Below are 19,092 nucleotides of genomic sequence, written 5' to 3'. Positions count from 1 at the left end.
AATCTTCGATTGAGCAAAAATTTATAGAAAACATAGAGCTCAAAGAAGAGGTGAAAAGATTAAAGAAAGATGTGATTTGATTGAAGGGTAAGGAGAAAGCACAACCTTCTCAAGATAACCGTGATAACATGGTGAAGAAGCTTGAGAAGGGTTCAAACCTTGCTTCCTTCAAAACCCAACAAAGGAATCACATTTCAAGCAAGGCCAACACAACCAAGAGCAAGAAACATGGAAAAAGTATGTGCTATGGTTGTGGATTGTATGGACATGAGTGGGCTACGTGTCCACATAAGAATTGGTCCGACAAGGTTGAAGCCGCCACTCAAAAGGCTTCAATCAAGGAGGCCAAGCAAGTGAAGAGTGATGGACAAAGCGCTTGTCTCATGAGCAAGAAATTGGGGCATCCTACCAAGAAATGCCCAATATATCAAGAGTCAAGAAAGGAAGCCTAAGTTGCAACAAGAAGATGCTATGGATGCAATGAGATGGGTCACAAGGTTGATGGATGTCCATACAAGCAAAACAAGCATAGAGCAAACAAAGGTCGCATATGCTATGCTTGTGGAAGAAAGGGGCATCTAAGCTATAATTGCCCAAATGGTAACATCCCTAAGCCAAACATATTTGTTTATGATAATATGCTTAGGAAGACCACAAATAGAATTAGCACTAGCAAGGTGATGTGTTCACCACAAACTAGTACTAAGGCCATTTGGGTGCCTAAGCACTTGTTGACTAACCCAAAAGGACCCAACAAGAGTTGGGTACCAAAATGTGCTTAGGTTGATAATGTAGGTACTTGGTGGTGAGATGAAAGCTTCGGGGTGGTTGAGCAAGCAAATTGAAAATATTCACTCAATCTATCAATCAATTCTTATCATAATCTCATATATGGTTGACCCAAAGATAAATCAATGACCATATCGTTTACTTCATCTCTATCATTGGTAACAAGTACCTAAAAACCTTATAGGATAGCCACTTTGTGTTTAGTGCTCAATGGCTCACAAATAAGCATATTTGTGAAATAATCGGAAGTGACTAATTAGTTTCATTTAATAATTATCATGTTTGCCATGTGATGCTTTTAATGGCTCTCTAGTAGAGCAATGCATTTGTTTAGATGCAGGCATACAAGAAGTACTAGAGCTAAAATGAAGAATTACAAGCAGCGCTTCAATTGTTTCTGTCCTGCACCTACCGGACGTGTTCGGTATGGCCAGGGCAGAAAGGAAAAGTGTTTATGTTCTTCACATGCCGGACGTGTCCGGTATGTCTACCGGACGTGTCTGGTATGGCAGGAACCAGAGCACTAATTGGGATGCAATTGAGGTTTGATCCATATGATTTCATATATCCTTAATTTGCTCAGAAGCTTGTGATCTATCAAACCTAAGTGGGTTGTGAGTATGTCTCAACGAAATTTAAATATGGCAAATTACTTTGTGTGGGTCAAAATAGAAAATTGACTCCCAAATTCTTAAAAGAATAAAGTGCTTGTTGAAAGTCATTCAAATTACTTGTGGTACTTATTTAGGGGGAGCTCAGTTTCTATTTTGCACCATTGTGGACTAACAAATTTATCTAGTATTATTTGTAGTCCTTTGGATGAAAATTGATTTCATATATGGTATGATTATTTGACAAGTGAGGTCAACATGATGTTGTCATGCCATGTATTATCTCAGTGGTGATATTGTGGGCTCAAGGCAAAGGTATGTATTTACATACATGCATTGTAAGTGCATCTAAGGCCCTTTATATGCTAGTGTGTGCATTAGTGTGATATAGGATAGATGTTTTTCAAAATCCCTAACTAGCATGTGTAGGTGGTGTGGTTTTTGAAAATCATGTGGTTTTTGGGTCTTTGTGACCTAGTCATGTCATATTGTGATTATTGCTACCCTTGGTTGATTATTTGCCTAATCACATATGACATGGTTCTCTCAAGTCCATAAAAATCCCTATGTCCGTCTAAAATCTCTCTCAAGTTTTTGAAAATCATAAATTTGCCAAATATTCGAAAAAGAGAAAATCAATTCTTGGCTAATTCATGTCCCCTAAGTGAGAATCCTAAGCCTATTTCAATTGATGCAAATATTATGCCTAGGAAGGTTTGTTATTGTACCTTATTGGTTAGTATTGCAAAAATTCCGCTATTCATACTAAGGCTATGCCTAAGTATGTTGCATCTAACATGAGAGGACCCAAACTAGTTTGGGGTACCATCGAAAAGTGGATAATCGTTTGTAGGTACCATGGCATTGGAGACTTGATTTAATGGAATTATTATTGTTCATCTTATGTTGAGTCAAGTATTGAAGCCTAGTGCAATTCTATCCCAATGCCAAATCAAAATTGAGTAAAGTCCATATGCTATCAACATACAAGTGTCATATTCAAGTTGTGGGAATTTATTGATATATTTGAAGGCCTGCAAATAAGTGGAGTTGAAGCTTGCAAAGATGATCATAAGCTATCAAGGTATATCTCTTGTTGATCAAAGTTTATTTGGGTGCATATGAGTTAATTGAATTGGATATATATGCATATGTTGCTTGCTATGAGATGTTTGAATGGATTAAATGCTTAAGTAATCAAGTTTGAAGTTGGTTTGATTGGATATGTTCATAAGATTTTTTCTAGTAAGTGGTTTGAATGGACATATGTCTTGTGAGAGTATTCAAACAAGTTGATTTCAAGTTTGGTTCAATTTAAAGAAAAATAGCTCAATTATTGAAATCTGTCAAATATTGAAAATCTGAGCTAGCAGTGATCATAGACATGTTTGAGTAATCAAATCTATTTGTATTGGCTTGAAATTTGGACTGCATGCTCTACACTTATGGTATTAGTTGCTGTGCAAATTTCATGAGATTTGGATAAGTGATACTTCGGATTTGGAGTAGATCTTGTCAGCTATAGTGCAACAGTTTTCAGCATGTAGCGGTGTGGAAAGATGTAAAATCTGATAGCAATATATAAGTCAAAAGAAGCTCAAATTTTTACAGCTACTATAAGACTTAGTGTGTCACATCTTCACCAAATTTCATGGTTTTTGGATATGTACTTTGGGAGATATGATTTATTCTTTGAAGAGTACAGAATCTGCCAGGAAAGTGACAATTATTGGATTGATCAAAAGTCACTTAGATTCAAAGGTCCTCAAATTAGAATCATATCTATAAGTGATTGAGGTACCTATGTTTTGGTTTTGGTTTGAGATAGAAGCATGACAAATGATGAGTACAAGACAATTTGTTTGAAGAGTGTATCTGGTACACATTTGGTACTCAAGCTAGAGATCAAGACCAAGATCAAGATAAAGATGAAGTTTAAGTTCTAGTGATAATTGGAGATCTTTTGATAGAAACAAAAGGACTTAAACAAGTAGAAAGAAAAGAACTTAAAGAAGGATTCAAAGTTATTCATCAAATTAAGTCCAACAATATGGATCAATCAAACAAAATCTTTCAAGTGGATCAAGTGATTTTCTTTCAAGTTATTTCAAGTGAGTATCAAGGATGGTTCTTTGGAGAGAGGTCACTTCGCCCTAGGCTTGGATGGCTAAAATCAAGTGGTAATCTAAAGGGACATTTGAGGTACTTGGTTGAAAAAAATCAAGAGATTGGTCTAGAAAGCAAGCAACACCCAAAAGAGAACAAGTCATGAAATTTCAAGTGGTATCATGAAATTTCAAGTGGTATTACAAGTGGTGCATCTTTTAGTTCTCTCAAGCAAGCAATGATCAAAGAAGAAGCAAGCCAACCACAACAAGAAGAGTGCACTTAATCATTAGTGATTCTTAATTCATATGGGCGAAGAATAGGAATTCAAAGAATTGATATCTATTGGTCTTCACCAAGCTTATAATTGGACTTCATGGTGTTATTGGAGAAATGAATTGAAATTTATATGACTATCTTCCTCTCCAACATAGCAAAGGTATCATTGTATTGTGCATGATCATTTTTCATCCCTTACTAGTATGCGGTTAGTGCATATAGTACATGCTTATAGGATCATGCATTACAAATGAAAATTTTTAGACTCATAGAATACCACTATTGCTTGAATGATTATATAATCTAGTGGTTAGTGTATGAGTTTGTTCATGAGCTAGTAAACCAATGTACTTGATCTATTTTGAATTGCAAACAAGTGATAAGTACAACCTCTTTAAGATGACAAAGGGGGAGAGTTTAATACAAAGGGAGAGATTAGTACAAAGTTTGAACCTTAAGCACCCTTTGTGCTTTGTGTGACAGCTTGTAGCCCCTTTGTCCTTAGTATGTTATTGTTGGACCTTTGTGGTGATAGATGACAAAGGGGGAGAGAGACTGATTAAAGCTTCAGGATAGTCTCATTTGCTTATCTTTGTACCTGAAGATATGTACTGCAGACTGTCGTTTCTTGTTTTTGAGCTTCATTGATGTATCTTGAATTTGAGATAGATTGTATCATGTGAGAGATGAGACTTACTTATGCTTTATCTATGTATCTCTTGAGACATGATCTTTATCTATATATATCAGTGGTTTCTGGACTTGAGAAAATTTGTAATGAGTGCTATGTGTGAATTACATGTGTCATATTTATTTTCATAAGGACTATGCATGCTAGAATGAAAATATTTGATGTGATGCCTTTATATTTATTCTTGTATGATATATCTTGTCATATGCATCACGGTTTCTCTTTGTCACACACACATGCACTCCACGGATGCAATGATTTAGGGGGAGTCTCCTATATGTTTTAGTATGTGCAATTGACATTTGAGGTCATTTTGTGAATTCTAATCATAAGCACATATTAAGGGGGAGCCTCTCATAAATCATTGAACCCAAAAGTTCAAATGTTTATATCATTTTGTAAGCTTTAATCAAGTTGTCATCAATCACCAAAAAGGGGGAGATTGAAAGTGCATCTAGCCCTTTAGTGGGTTTTGGATGATTGAATGACAACGTGATTAAAGAACTAACATGCTTGCTAAGTGTTAGACAGGAAATTGATTTTCTCACAGATACTTGATGAAATTGTATAAAGCCAAAATGATGTATTGTTGTATAAATAATCTAGTTCAAGCACAAGACAACAATGCAAATGGAATTCATGCAAAGGCTTATTTATTGTGGGATTTCAATGATCTATGTGAAAGCAAGCACGATAAGAGTTAATTAATGAGACATGAGGGATTGCATATGGAATGGTCTCATATTTGAAGCTTGCTAAATTAAAATGAAAAAGATGACAATACATGAATGGATGATTCAACACAAGATGTGACCTGATGGCTTGAGATGGTGAAGATAGCAAGGAAAGGCTTCAAGGTACTAAGCAAGGGTGAAGGGCAAGCGACGGCTTGGTGGCCGAAGAACCTAGCTAGGGTGAAGAAGGAAGTACTTGCATTTAGTTGAGGTACTAATCAAGCTATGATGGCCACGTTTTTGTGGAGGATCAAATCACTATTGGAGTGTTTGATGGAAGTGACTTGATGCATTTGGAGTTATTCATATTTGATGAATGGAATCAAGTCACGTGCTCAAGATGGCTATGCTCAAGTGACAAGATCAATATTGACATGTTGGCACCCTCACTTGATGAAGATTGAAAGACACGGCATCAATTTAAAGAAGATCAACTCAAAAGGTTTAATTTCGTTTTTCTTTTGATCTTGAGTTAATAGGTATGCTGTACTATTAAGAGGGATGCAAGTTTAGGTGGTCTGAGGAAGATAGAGTGCTCAAGCATAATAATTAAATCAAAAGAGAGACACTCTAGCACTTCACGAGCACAAAGAATAATTTTCTGTGACTGTCGGTGTCAGAAGTCCCGACGTAAGCCGGAACTCCCGACAGTCGGAAGTCATGACTCTTGCCGGAAGTGCTGACTCCCAGTCACTGCCTGTGCGATGACTGTGGACGTCGGAAGTCCCGACGTGAGTCGAAACTCCCGACAGTCAGAAGTCCCGACCCAAGCCGGGAGTCCCGGCATCGATGGTTCTACTGACCTGCTGACTATGCTCGTCGGAAGTCCCGACGTTCGTCGGAAGTTCCGACCGTCGGAAGTCCCGACGTTCGTCGGAAGTCCCGACGTTGGCTGTCTCGAGTGGACTTTGACCTAGCATGAACACTATTTTCTTCATACATCGGAAGTCCCGAGATCTGCGTCGGAACTCCCGACGTAGATCTGAACGGTTAGATTTTGCCTTGGAGTATATACCCGTCTCCTCTATTCTAACCGTTGCCCACTCATTTCATTGCAACGAACACTCGGCCAAAACAGCCCCCAAGCATTCTAGGCTCCCCTCTCTTAACTCCTTTGCTCCCAACTTCAATTCCTAAAGGGTTTGAGTGATTAGGGAGTGGATTGAGTGAGAAAAACACTTTGAGCAAGCTTGAGCACTTGATTTCTTCGTCAAGCCGGTTTGATTTGCATTTGTTACTCTTGGGGATTTTCCCCTAGCCGGCTAGGCGTTGCCCAAGAGCTTCCATCTTGTGGAAGAGCCTTGGGAAGTTTGTATTACCCTTGATTTCTAGTGAAGAAACTCAAGTGACCTTTGTGGTATCCTTGAGTGAGGCAAGGAGGTGGAAGAGACTCTGACCTAAGTGGTCACCTCAACAACGAGGACGTAGGAGCTCCTTTGTGGGGCTGCCGAACCTCGGGATAAATTCTTGTCTCCCGCGTGCTTGTTGTTGTTGTGATTTGCTCGAATTTACATGTATTTGGTTATCTTCCTCTCTCTAGCTATTTCTTAGGGTTTGGTCCTCGATCTACGGAGTGGTGGCTTATCAACGTCAAGAGAGTGACCCAACACCTTACCTTACCACTAGGAAGTGGGTTTGTAAGTTATCGACATCACAAAGTTCATTTTAGCACTTGTAGTTCATTTCCCGTAGGGGTCGGAAGTGCTGACAGTTTGCGTTGGAAGTTCTGACCCAAACTGTCAGGACTTCTGACACGTTGGAAGTTCTGACCCAAACGTCGGGACTTCTGACACGTCGGAAGTTCTGACCCTAACTGTCGGGACTTCCGACATTAACTGACTAGTGCATTTTGATTCAACTCTTTGGTTGCCGTTGTTTGGCTCCCTAGGTTTATCTAGTATCTTTTATATACTTTGTGGCTAACTTGTGAGGGGTTGTATTACTTTGATTTGGAGTTTCCATTTTGGAAACTCCTATTACTAATCGTTTCCGCTTTTAAAGGTGTTGATTTTTCAGAAACGCCTATTCACCCCCCTCTAGGCGACATCCTAGATCCTTTCAGAAACACTTGGTGTTTAGCACATTAGAGCAAGGGTGGAGAAGTTGGTGAAGTCGAGGGGCTGTTTTCCCTCGACCGGACTCGGGCCGGGCGTCCGGTCAGTTGGTGCTGAGGCAACGGTGCTTAGAGTGTTGTACCGGACGCTGAACAATGTTTGTGACCTGACGCGACAGAGGTGTGTCCGGTCAATGCTGACGTTGGGCTAACTCGCGGGCCAGAGAGGAATGGACGCTGAGGCGCGTCCGGTCACACATGATCGGATGCGTCCGGTCAACAAAATCCCTCTCTGGACCCTTACTGGAAGTGACCTGACGCTGAGAAGCCGCGGGGAGCAGCGCGTCCAGTCAATGCCCGACCCGATCTTGCCCGCGGACAATATCTTGGCCCTATTTGGACCGTCTAAAGTGCTAGTGCTAAAGTTTAGCACTTATTAGCACCAATCCCTCAATTAATGTATTTGAGTCTCGGCTAAAGTTTAGTACCACTCATTGGCACTCCTATTTGGATGTATAGCTAAAGTTTAGCACTTGGATCTAAATATACCTCTTTATACCCACACGTTTACTTATCCATAAGGGTCCGCGGGAACCCATCCCCACGTGTAGGATTGCCATCCCTTACGGCTTAGGTGCATGCGCAGCACGAGAGGAGGGGGAGAGAAAAAAAGGAAGGAATCCAATTCTATAGACGAGATTTGATGTTTCTAGAAGGGCTTGGATATAAATGTCGCAAAGAGTAAATCCATCTGGCCCTTTTCCATCCCTGGGGAGATTCGACGACCGAGACTAGCCACGGTGTGGGAATGCTCCCAAATATCATGTCATAACCGATGCTTCACTCTCATTTAAGCTACAGTATGGAGTGTGCCAATGCCTCACAATAGCAAGACAAACATCATTTTATTTCTCTCCCCTCGTAACTCTTGTCAGCTCGTCATGTCACTTACAGGTGGGACCATATATTCCCTTTCAAAGCCAGCATCGATGCATCTACTTTCCTCGATGCCAAAGTTTTCGATGCCTGAATTCTCTCCTGCAGTGGGCAAGCATGGAGGCTTAGATGAAAGAAAAAACAAGTTTCAAGCATAGGTATTTCACCACGTGTATTTAGATAAGATAGGGGAGTGAGGGGATAATAATAAATAAACCTATTAAAAAAGGAATTAGGCATAGCCCGAGGGCCCGAGGCCCACGAGCCGAGCGCATGGCTCGCTGTTGGGGTTTCGCCGGTTCACCTCTCTGGCCCATTCCCCTTCCCGTTCACCTCACTCTCTTCTCCCTCTCTCATGTTCGTTTTTCCCTTTTTTTCTAACCTTGCTCGACCCTTGCCCCGCCGCCTGGACTCCTCTCCCCCGCGCCGATCTCCTCCATCCGCTCGCCGCGCGGCAACCCCGGAGAGGAGACTGCGCTCGGTCGAGCACCACCTGAGGCCCAGCGTCCTCGCGACCATCTCTGGCACGGCGTCCGCCCTCTGCAGCCCCGGTGTCCCTGCGACCGTCGCTGCTGTTCTACTTCGCCACTCGCCACTTTGGCCGGCGACGAGCACCACCAGGACACTAGGTATTCCCTCCCCTTGGTCCTCTCCCTTACTGCTGTGCGAAGCCGTGCGCCCAAACCTTAACGTAATTCATAGGTAAAACCGTGCGCCCAAACCCTAACATACCATTCGTAATCGGATCTGAATCTAACTACAGGTGTGTGTGTATATGCATGTATTATGCCTACTAACTTCAATTGCTTTGCAAAAATTATTGGGTCCTTTACTGGGTCCGCCCCTTCTGGTTGTAACTTGTAAGCTTCGCAATTTAGGTAATATTTGTTTCCTTTTGGGCAGGGTTCTGAAACTTCTTGCACTCCAAGGACCGAAATTCTGTGAATCAATTGCAAAAGGTGTGGTTATTTGTGCTTTTCGAGGTGTGAAGAAATGGAATGCAACAGGGATGAGGCCCAACGGGCAAAGGATATTGCAAAGAAGAAGTTTGAAGCGAGGGACCTGCAGGGTGCCAAGAAATTCGCTCTCAAAGCTCAAACACTCTTTCCTGATCTTGAAGGCATTGCTCAGATGGTTGCCACCTTTGATATCTATCTTGCTTCGGAGGTGAAGGTTGCTGGGGACAAGGACTGGTACTCTATCCTTTGCGTTGCCACGACAGCAGATGACGAAACAATCAAGAAACGGTACAGGAAGCTGGTTCTTCAGCTCCACCCTGACAAGAACAAGCAAGTCGGTGCTGAGGGTGCTTTCCAGATGGTCCAAGAGGCGTATACGGTGCTAAGCGACAAAACTAAGAGAGCGGTATATGACCAAAAGAGGAATGTAAGGGTATTCCAACAGAGGACAGCTCAATCAAGTAAGGCAAGTGCGCCTCCTGGTGCGTCTGATGGCTTCTATAATTTCGCAGCTAACGCTGCTGCTGCCTCCAAACCGACAGTAAACAAGCGAACAGCAGGACCGGCTGCACCTGCCATGCGCCCGCGCCCACCTCAACCTCCACCACCATCTGGACCCACTCTTGCAGCTTCCTCTGCTACCCCTGCACCTGGGGCAAAACCTCCTACATTTTGGACCTCATGTAACAAATGCAAGATGAACTATGAGTACCTTAGGGTGTATCTGGGTCAGCATCTTCGTTGCCCTAGCTGCCGTGAGCCGTTCCTAGCAAAAGAGGCACCAATACCACCAACTGGGACTGTGATACAGGATTCAAAGATCAGTGGTGTAAATCAAAATGCAAGCACTAACAGAAATATGCAGTGGGGTCCATTTTCAAGGGCTGCTGGTGCAGCTAGTGCCAATGCATCATCTGCTGCTGCTGCTCAAGCTGCTAATGTAGTTCATCAGACGTATGAAAAAGTTAGGAGGGAGAGGGAGGAGGCACAAGCAGCAGCAAGAAAGGAAGAGGCTCTTCGGCGGAAGTACAATCCTCTAAAAAGGCATGCAAGCATGTCAGATGTCTTTAATCCTGGAACAGGTGATGTTGCATCTGGAAAGAAGTTGAAGACTATGGTTAAAGATGCTGGAGTTGGTTCTTCATCTTTCATACAAGGTCCTGGAGCAAATTGTTTTAGAGTGCCCGGTGTGAATATATCTTTTTCAACCAACATTGGGGCCTATGAGTTTCAAGGCGTCAATGGTGGACCCAATTGGAAACCCAGGCCTCCAATCCACATAAGCTTAGCCAAGGCTACCTCTCAGTTGGATGTTAGGTGTCTTCTGCTGGAAAAAGCGAAAAGTGGGCTGAGAAACAAGCTAACAGAAATTAAAAGTAAAACATCTCAAGTTGCTGCTAGTGGAAAAGCGACCAAGAAACATGTGGTTAAAGAAAATGGAAGGGATAATGAAGCTCTCGCACCAGATGATCCTACTACCAATAAAGATGTTCATGTTGATCCAAAAGAAATTGGTTCTAATACTAGCTCAGATGCTGAAAATGAAGATGATGACCCCTTGTCTTATAATGTTCCTGATCCTGATTTCCATGATTTTGACAAGGATCGCAGTGAGGAATGTTTTCAAATTGATCAAATTTGGGCTACATATGATGACGAAGATGGTATGCCTCGTTATTATGCGTTTATTCAGAAAATTTTCTCCTTGAAACCATTCAAGCTCAGAATAAGCTATCTTGAGTCAAGGACAAATAGTGAATTTGGGCCTTTGAATTGGGTTTCTTCTGGCTTCACAAAGTCATGTGGGCATTTCAGGACTGGTAAATATGAAACATGTGATATAGTCAACATGTTTTCACACCAAATGAAATGGGAGAAAGGGCCGCGTGGGGTAATCAAAATTTATCCACAGAAAGGTGACATCTGGGCTATTTATCGGAATTGGTCCCCTGACTGGGATGAAGATACTCCAGATAATGTGCTCCATGCCTATGATGTGGTTGAGGTACTAGATAATTATGATGAAGATCATGGCATCTCTGTTATTCCTTTAGCTAAAGTTGCCGGGTTTCGAACAATATTTGAACACCATCAGGATCTGAATGGTACCATGAAGATTCCCAAAGAAGAGATGTTTCGGTTTTCACATCAAGTGCCTTTCTACAGGATGTCAGGTGAAGAAGCTCCAAATGTCCCCAAAGATAGCTATGAGCTTGACCCAGCTGCTATTAGTAAGGAACTTCTTCAAGGGACCACAGAAACAGTGGAGGCAAATGGAACTTCCTAATGTTGATTTAAGACAGTTGATGATGGTCTGCCTTGTTTGACCTGCCATTTTGAAGCAATCAAGCAAAAGTTGTTGACACTTAAGTTTTATAGTTTTCCTTCTACAGCTTTTGACAATTACCTTTGCATAGAAGGGTTAGAATGGGGCCAGTCATTGCTTCTGGTGTAATTAGGGTGCTCTGACATGAATTTTGTCGTGATACTATACTTAGTAACTCTAAATGTGGGTGGAGTACTAACATGAAGCTCATGTAGCAGTTTTTAATGCTGGTGTTCTTGAATGGATCTAATGTTTACTTTCTGGGAAATCAAAAGGCCAATCAAACTATTATGCCATTCCATTTGTTGGCTCTACTATATTAAAAGCATCCACATATTGTACATGATAACTAGCACGGCTTCGTTCCATAGTTGGTAAGTCCCTGCCTGCCGTGTTCTGTGCGGCCACCGGTCAACACATCAGTGTGTGGGTCTTTTGTGATAGCTTATGCTCTTTTTCGAAAGGAAAGGTCCAGTTGAGGTTCCAAAGTACACCTGTTATCCTTTTCTCTTCTTTTCCTTAATTCAGAACTGTTTCTTAAAATATCAGCTAAGTTAACCTATGTTATTTTGCAGCAGAAGGCCATCAACATGATCCTCACTGAATACTGCATATGACCTTCTCAAGGCCATCAAGGTACAAGAAATCAGTGCATTTCTGTCATGTTTTTGCTTCAGTTATGCATTTCATACCTACTCACCCTGCAAATTTCACGGATGTTTTTAGGCAATTGAACTAGCGATTGTCATTGTCATGTGGTCTGAAAACGAACCCAGCAGGTTAGACTTTCTTTCTTTCTTTACTTTTTTATAGTATTTTTAGAGCTATTTTTTGTGCAAAAAGTGTGATAGATTGAGGGATTAAAAAGGGAAACCTGCCTTTGCTATGAATGCCTGCTGCATGTTTAGGCAGTAATAGATGGGTTAAAGCCCCTAAAAGTCTCACTGTGATTACTAGGGATGAAATCGGTCAGAAACGATCGAAAATATTCATTATCATTTCCTACCATATTTTTTTTCTCTCGGAAACAATTTTAACAACCAACACTCTACTACTCAATCGTACGAACATAGAAAGAATTTATGATTCCTGATTTACCACTGAAAAAGTTACAATGCCTCTTTGCCATCCCTAATGTAATTTTGTATTTCATTTTATGTCCTTCTCAGAAGCCTAAAGGGCCTCCATGTGCTTTCTATCTCTATTAGGGGCAATACCGTAAATAGCAATATATTTGCATCTTGTCTACTCTCACGTTGACTCAGTTGTTCCTCTCTCTATCCCGTGAGCATGCCTCTCTGATGCAGCATTCCAGCAGCACGCGCGCGCAGTTGATAGCAGGCTGGTAGCACGTGTGGCGGGGTAGCGGTGCAGGTCGCCCATAATATTCATCCCTAGTGATTACAGTGCTTCAGTTAATATTCATCCTCTGCCTGTAGTCCTGTACCTGCCTTTTGCCCATCACGGGCAATTAGTCCATATAAGCTTTTGATGCTGTGCTGGTGTCAGATTAAGATTCTGTCTTCTTTTTGCGCATTCATGCATAATCTCAAACTTTGTTTGTGCAATATTTTTTACAAATCTTGAAGCTGATAGTAACATGTTTTTAATCTTTGTTAATGAGAACAGATGCCCAGCTTGGACGCTGGCGCTGAGGGCTGTACTGTGAGGCCCCACCAGAACAAGGACATGGAGCGCCCCATAAACTGCTCCTCACAGTGTGGGGCTGTCCAGGGTAGGAGACTGATGTTCTCCCTGTCCTCTGTTTCAGCAGCTGTGGAAATCTAGCCTTTAGGTAGGTTGTCTGCTTTGAGATTGCAACAGGGTTTTTAGTTGTCCGTGGTTCTTTTTGGCCTTTTTTTGAGTGAGACATAGCTACATAGGAATAACCCTTGTATCTTTGCATAGAATCAGATTCCAACTTAGCCTGGATCTTGTCTGATATGCAGAAGCTATGTCAGGAGCATCTTGCCCTGCCTTTCATCAAAGGGTGATGGACCTGTTTTCTAGTTAACAGATGAGGTCCTATGAGAAAAGAGGGCAACACAGGTTGACTACACAAAGCAACGGATCCTTCTGATGAGAGAAGTAGAAACAGGTACCTCCCAATTCACCTTTAAATCCTAAACCGAAGGTATTTCACGAAATTGTATTGCAATGTATTGTACCATAGATGACAACACATATATAACACATATTGTGAACGTAAGGAAAAAACAAGAAAAATAACTTAACCAACAGTCCGGTTCAGTATAGGAATATAAGTAAGGAAACATGGTCAGTACACGCATGCTAGTGACCTCTAAATCCTAAATCATAAGCATTTCATAAAGCTCTATTATCCATATATTTCTAAAAAGTATTTCTTGCCATGATATGTTTATATTCCGAGCAGATGGACAGTTGACAGACTGATTTCAGTGACGGTAGTGTTTATAATCTGTCTAAAAGAAATACGTTGAGTACTCCCACTTGTCTTCAGCTTCAATAATCCAATATGCTGCACACAAAAAATACTGTCATGATCCAGTCCTATATATATTTATTTTTCATTTGGAGTTCAATCTAAATTTGATTCAAACCTTTGAGTGGAATTTCCGATTTTCGTAAAACTCGCTCATCTTGTTGGGTGCTAACAGTATTACCCAATGGCTAGAGCTGCCCTGCTCCCTGTTGCTTTGTTGTTGTGCCCTTGCATTGGCCTGTCGGGCTGATGTGGCGAGGAAGACGGTTGGGGTCTATGAACTCAAGAACAAGAAGGGAGATTTCTCCATCAGGTCACCAACTGGGGAGCCAGCCACCCTCATGTCTGTTATTGAGTCCCTGATTCCAAAGGTACGGTTTCCTTGCTTCAAAATTCATGCTGCATATTGTTTCGTGATACAATGCATGATGCATGACAAGCTTTGCGTGTTTCTTGCTGTGTAGGGAACCTGGGTGATGTCGTCCTTGGGTATGACAACCCTTGCAGAGTATGTGGTAATGTCACAAATCTCTGTTTTTACATACAGTTGCAGAGTCTTATGGATCTAAAAGATGCTTCTAGCTAATTGTAGCATCCAGATCTAACTCACAAAATAATCGTGTGGCCGCCACAGTGGCAAAGAAAGCGAGTTTAATGTTTTCTCTTATGACGAACCGGATTTCTTGTTTTGAACTGTAATCACGAACTATACATATTCAGGACGGCTCTTCAGCCTTAATTTGGAACTGTGGTTGGACGAGTGGCCAATACAATCGCCAACTGCAGTTTTGTACTGGATGGAATATCCATCCGTCTGAACAAAGATGGCACAACTGTACTTCACGGTAACCGGGAATTCACTTACTTTCCTCAACCTTCGTGCGTGGATCTTGTCATCTCGACGTGCGCTGTATATACGGCTGATGGCATATTATTGTATATCGTGCTAAAAGTTATGTACCTAGAAAAGTCAGAATGACTTACAATTTAGGAATAGAGATAAACTTAATTGTTTAGACGTGCATATTATTTGCTGATATGCGCTGTATAAATCATCATAAGGTGGCCACAGGGGGTTCCACAGAGTCATCTGGACTGTGAAGGAGCACGTGCCTGGTGGTGACTCCTCCTATACTTCCAGAGAATTTTGCATCAGGAAGGTGGTGGTGTACCTCCGGGACCCGGCCGGCATCCGGGCGGGCGCTGGAGCAGTCGGCCGACGGAACTGAGGCATACATACGCGCAGACTGGGCACAGGGCGTCAAGCCTTCTTCACCTAATCTGCGTAGGAGGAGTTCGCGTGGGCCAGTACGCAGATGCCTGACCTCTTCTACACGGAAGGTGACCGAGCGACGACCTCACCTCAGTCCACGGTGAATTCTGACCACATCTTCTGCAGTATCCTCTGCATCCACCTACTATAATAATAACACTCGGGCTCCAGAACTGATATATCCTGCCATTCTCTTCTAGTATTGTCGATGGTTGCCACCATGCATCGGCTAGCTGCCATGCTCGTGTCGTTGCTCTGCTGCTTCTTGTTCATCTCCACGCTGAAAGCACAGCAGCAGCCCCAGCCAGCCGCTAGTGATAACACAGCTAGTCCTCCGAGCTGCATACCCCACGAGAGGGACGCCCTGCTGGCATTCAAGCACGCCGTCACCAGCGACCCTGCAGGCCTCCTCACCTCGTGGCAGCGAGATGGTGGCCACGGCGAGCAGGACTGTTGCTGATGGAGAGGCGTCCGGTGCAGCAACCGGACTGGTCACGTCCATGAGCTTCGGCTTCGAAACACCGGAGAAGAAGCAGCACCTATGGAGGGCAAGATAAGTCCTTCTTTGCTTGCTCTGGATCATCTAGAGCACCTTGACCTCAGCTGGAATGATCTAACAGGGCCAAGTGGTCGTCTTCCCGAGTTCTTGGGCTCTCTAAAGAATCTCAAGTATCTGAACCTCTCTGGCATACCGTTCTACGGTGGCCTGCCTCCCCAGTTTGGCAACTTGTCAAGGCTGCAGTATCTAGGTCTTTCCAACTGGATGGGAGACACAAACTCGACGGATCTCTCATGGTTAACACGCCTTTCTTCTATACAATATCTTAACCTCAATGGAGTAGACCTGAGCACAGTAGGGGATTGGCATCATGTCATGAACATGCTTCCATCTTTGAGGGTCCTTCATCTTTCCGACTGCTCTCTTGCAAGCGCAAACCAGTCACTGCCACGCTTGAATCTTACAAACCTCGAGGAGCTAGATGCCTCCGAGAACTCCTTTGACCATCCAATGGTGACCAGCTGGTTCTGGAACATAACAAGTCTCAGATACCTTTACCTCCACGACACTAGTATGTACGGTCCATTTCCAGATGCTCTGGGCGACATGACATCCCTTCAAGTCCTTGATCTTTCATATAATTATAATAATGATGAGAAGTATCGCATCATGACCACGGATCTGAAGAATCTATGCAATTTGGAGGTCCTGAACCTTCAATTGGCTCTCTTATATGGCGACATAGCTGAGCTGTTTAGGAATAAACTACCTCGCTGTTCACCCAACAAATTGCAAGAATTGGACCTATATGGGAACCAATTAACTGGGATGCTACCAAGATGGATAGGGCAATTAACGAGCTTGGTCGTTCTGAATCTCGGTTCGAACAACATCACAGGATCCCTCCCAATATCTGTAGGGCAACTTACCGGTTTGCAGACACTTGACCTCTCTTGCAACAACCTAAATGGACATGTTCCATATGAGATTGGTATGCTCAGTAATCTGACCCATCTGGACCTAAATAGTAATAAATTGGATGGCGTGATAACGGAGGAACACCTTGTTAGTGCAAGGAGCCTGAAATACATAGACTTGTCTTATAATGCCCTGAAGATTGAGACCAGCTCAGACTGGCAACCACCATTTAGATTAGATTACGCATATTTTGCATCCTGCCAGATGGGCCCACTCTTTCCTAGTTGGCTTAAGTGGCATGTGAACATTATCAATCTCGATATCTCGAGTGCAGGTATTGCTGATAAGCTTCCACAATGGTTCTTCGATGCCTTTTCAAATGTTCGGTTCATGAACATCTCCAACAATCAACTCAACGGAACTTTGCCAACCGATATGGGCTCCATGTCACTTGAAGAGCTCTATCTCAGCACAAACCAATTAACTGGTCACATACCCACACTGCCGCCAAACATAAGTTTATTGGACTTGTCCAACAACTTCTTGTCGGGACCTCTGCCCTCCGCTTTTGGATCCACCAATCTAAAACAGCTATCTCTGTTCTCCAACCTACTCACTGGTCATATTCCTGAATCTTTTTGTAAATGTCAGCAATTATTTATGTTGGACTTATCCAACAATTTTTTGGAGGGAGAACTTCCATCATGTCTCAGGGTAATGGAATCTATGAGATTTATAGCCTTAAGTAACAATAGTTTGTCAGGAGAATTCCCATCTTTTTTGCAAAACATTACAAATTTGGTCCTCGTAGATTTGTCTAGGAACAGATTGTCTGGCGGATTGCCAATGTGGATTGGAAAATTAACGTGGTTAACAATTCTACGGTTAAGTGATAACAAGTTTTCTGGAAACATTCCGGTGAACATCACAAATCTTGCCTGCCTTCAGTACTTGGATCTCAACAACAATAAGATATCAGGCCCTTTGCCGAGCTACTTTTCAAATCTGGAAAGAATGAGAAAGAAATACGTGACAGGTGGGTGTTTTCAAAGTCAATTTTTCGACCCTAGTAGTATGTCTATGGACTTGAAGGGGCAGGAATTGAACTACGGTTCCATTAATAGAGTTGTGGGCACAAGTATGATGAGCATTGATTTATCTTCTAACAATTTAATCGGCAAAATTCCAGAAGAAATAGTTCTCCTTGATGGTCTAGTGATTTTGAATCTGTCATGGAACCACTTGAGTGGAGTTATTCCAAACAAGATCGGGGAAATGCGATCGTTGGAATCCCTAGATCTCTCGAGGAACATGCTTTCAGGGGAAATACCAGCCACTCTATCAAATCTAACATTCTTAAGCTACTTGGACTTATCATACAACAATCTTACGGGAAGAATTCCATCAGGATCACAGCTTGATACCCTATATGCAGAGTATCCATCTATGTACATCGGCAACATCGGTCTTTGTGGACATCCTCTTCAAAACAATTGTTCGAGTGAGGGTCATGCACCAAAGCAAGGTGGCCTGGGAAGAACTGAAGAAGGTCATGGGATACAATTCTTTTATCTTGGGCTCGGGTGTGGCTTAGTGGTTGGTACCTGGATGGCGTTTGGTGTTCTGTTGTTCAAGAGAAGCTGGAGAATTGCTTGCTTCCGAATCTCGGACAAGCTGTGCGACAAAGTTTATGTCCTTGTTGCTATATGGTCAAGAAAAACAGGAAATGATCACCATGAATGAGCATGAAGCCAAGGCGATGGTCGGTGCTTCAACTAAATTTAGCCAATGCCTGCATGCATGTATGAATCAAAGTGTGTGTAGAAGTTGTTACATAATATTGCTGGTTTTCTTTTTGGAGTGAAAGTAATATCCACACCCTTTGGCGTAAGAGTTGTAATATCATTACCTGATGATGACATGGCCAAATTAAATAATAACAATTTGAGCTTGTGCTTATGTTGAGCACAACGTCCCTCTTTTGGGGTCCGGATTCTGCCTAATTGCTTATTCGTGTTGTGGTGCTATGTTTCCATGTTCGTCATCCACATCAAGAAATAAAGGCTCTAGTCTCCTCCATGACCATTGTTTCAGTGCTCGTCGTCAACTGTTAATTGCTGAATTGAGAAAGAAGTGACAGACTTATGTTCAGTGCAGAATTAGCACAACTTACAGACACAAGTAATATCCACATCCACATTAAATTTCATGGTTGATTGATCTGATTTTACATTTGGCTGACGGCTCTTCCAGATAGAGGAGATGGTGATGGGTCCCACTTCTCTTCTAGATGGACCGGTCCGTGTCCGCCCACTCCGACTTAGATCCAACAGTTCAAAATCGGTTCTTCCCATGTGGTGTTGCTTAGGCAGATTGATTGCACTGGTTGTTCTAAAAAAAGATGGATTGCACTGGAATTCAGAAGTTTCTTTGCTGGCAGAACATTGTTTTAGT

At 42.4% G+C, this 19,092-nt stretch overlaps 1 protein-coding gene and 1 pseudogene across 1 annotated transcript; both read left to right on the top strand.

Moving 5' to 3' along the window:
- The first annotated feature begins 8,563 nt into the window (after positions 1 to 8,563).
- On the top strand, positions 8,564 to 15,092 carry LOC136486148 (uncharacterized). The gene is made up of 7 exons (XM_066482950.1): positions 8,564 to 8,828; positions 9,103 to 12,120; positions 12,211 to 12,263; positions 13,114 to 13,279; positions 13,434 to 13,582; positions 14,124 to 14,319; positions 14,413 to 15,092. Exon 2 carries the CDS (start codon positions 9,193 to 9,195, stop codon positions 11,443 to 11,445), a length of 2,253 nt encoding a protein of 750 aa, XP_066339047.1. The 5' UTR covers positions 8,564 to 8,828; positions 9,103 to 9,192; the 3' UTR covers positions 11,446 to 12,120; positions 12,211 to 12,263; positions 13,114 to 13,279; positions 13,434 to 13,582; positions 14,124 to 14,319; positions 14,413 to 15,092.
- A 123-nt stretch (positions 15,093 to 15,215) lies between these two features.
- LOC136486147 (receptor-like protein EIX2) lies at positions 15,216 to 18,615 on the top strand (annotated as a pseudogene).
- Positions 18,616 to 19,092: the final 477 nt, after the last annotated feature.

The sequence above is a fragment of the Miscanthus floridulus genome, chromosome 10 (genome assembly GCF_019320115.1).
Source record: "Miscanthus floridulus cultivar M001 chromosome 10, ASM1932011v1, whole genome shotgun sequence".
NCBI lineage: Eukaryota > Viridiplantae > Streptophyta > Magnoliopsida > Poales > Poaceae > Miscanthus > Miscanthus floridulus.
The sequence above is the reverse complement of the archived record's forward strand: the minus strand, read 5'-3'. Positions and strand labels throughout refer to the sequence as shown.